We start from the raw sequence: 1,334 nt of genomic DNA on the forward strand, positions 1-1,334 counted from the left end.
TTGCTACCCGCCAGAGGTTTGTTGGGGATTGAGAAGCTTCTTCTATCCTCTCGCGATGGTTCTGTCTGAGCGCTTTCTTGATGGTTCTACCTTTGTGATTTCTCGCCGTTCGGTATGCTTCCCATGTCTCTTCGGTATGGTATAAGCTGTGTTGCCGACGGAGTCGTTTTGATTGTGCCAGTACTTTGGCGCATTCTTCATTCCATCCTGATTTCGATCTAGACGATGGAATCGTCGTCGGTACTGCTTCCTCGACAGCTACCGTTAAGGCTACCATCACTTCCTCCACATGTCTATCCAGAGCTGTCTTCGTTCTTGGTCTTTGCTGTGGCGGAAGCTCCCGCTGCAGCACGCGAGTGAATGTCTTTTCATCTAAGGCTTTCCAATTTCGCCGGGGCTTGGACATCATTTTGACAATATTCAGGTCTAGTGAGGTGACGATAGGTAGGTGGTCAGAGTCGTGGTCCATGTTTGTTTCGATTTCGCACTGAATCAGTCTGCCCACCAGGCATACATGCGTATTGTAGTGTTGTTATATGAGTACAACTGTTGTATAGTTGTACAACACTACTTTTGTTGAAGTTGTACAACACTACCGGACTTCCCAAACAACTGTTGTACAACAATAAGACGCTCCATATAATTGGTCAAGTTGGTAGTGTTAGCTAATCAGATATTGGTTTTATCGTATACACCAGAAACGTGACGTGCCACGATGGCCTTGTTACGCCGTGAAGCTATCCGCCACCGGCTGAGTAGTAAACGACCTCACTGATGGCTACGACCCGTGGCACACTTATGGCTCTTAGATGCCCACCGTTAGCAGACAGGCATATAAGTTTATGTTCTCTTTACTCCTCGGATAAGCTCTGTCACGGCCAAGGATAACTGTCGTGAATAGTTTCACGGACAGCACGAACGCCACATCACAACTAGCGCAAGGCAGCATACGGCTGCCTAAAGGCCATCAATGCTGCTTATGACGAAACATAGCTACAAGAAGCCAGCTCCCAGTCCCTCATTAGATAGAAATTAAGAGGTTTCTTCGATTCGATATTTTCCACATGCGAGTGATGACTTTTTCAATCAATGCTATGGCCGAGCTGCCCTGTCTCTATTGTTTTGATACTGCGAATCTCACTGCAAATCCTAGACGCTTTAGGCACCATTAGGGTGCCATATACTTAAGCACTTATTCCTAGAATCTCGACTATGGCTAACTCATCGCCTATCAGTTCAACATCTGCTCAATTAACAGCCATCGAGCGGCTGGGCTGGGACTTCCACAGCTTCTTCCGTGTTGAGTATCCTGAGAAGAACAAGACTCAAATTGG

The 1,334-nt window shown here is 46.8% G+C and overlaps 1 protein-coding gene across 1 annotated transcript; it reads right to left on the reverse strand.

Annotated features, from left to right (window-relative positions):
• FOIG_16945 (uncharacterized protein) lies at nucleotides 1–421 on the reverse strand. Its single transcript, XM_031218425.1, has one exon. The coding sequence runs from the start codon at nucleotides 199–201 to the stop codon at nucleotides 43–45; it is 159 nt and encodes a 52-aa protein (XP_031051861.1). The 5' UTR covers nucleotides 202–421; the 3' UTR covers nucleotides 1–42.
• Between the last annotated feature and the right edge of the window lie 913 nt (nucleotides 422–1,334).

The sequence above is a fragment of the Fusarium odoratissimum genome (genome assembly GCF_000260195.1).
Source record: "Fusarium odoratissimum NRRL 54006 unplaced genomic scaffold supercont1.360, whole genome shotgun sequence".
In the NCBI taxonomy this organism is placed as follows: domain Eukaryota; kingdom Fungi; phylum Ascomycota; class Sordariomycetes; order Hypocreales; family Nectriaceae; genus Fusarium; species Fusarium odoratissimum.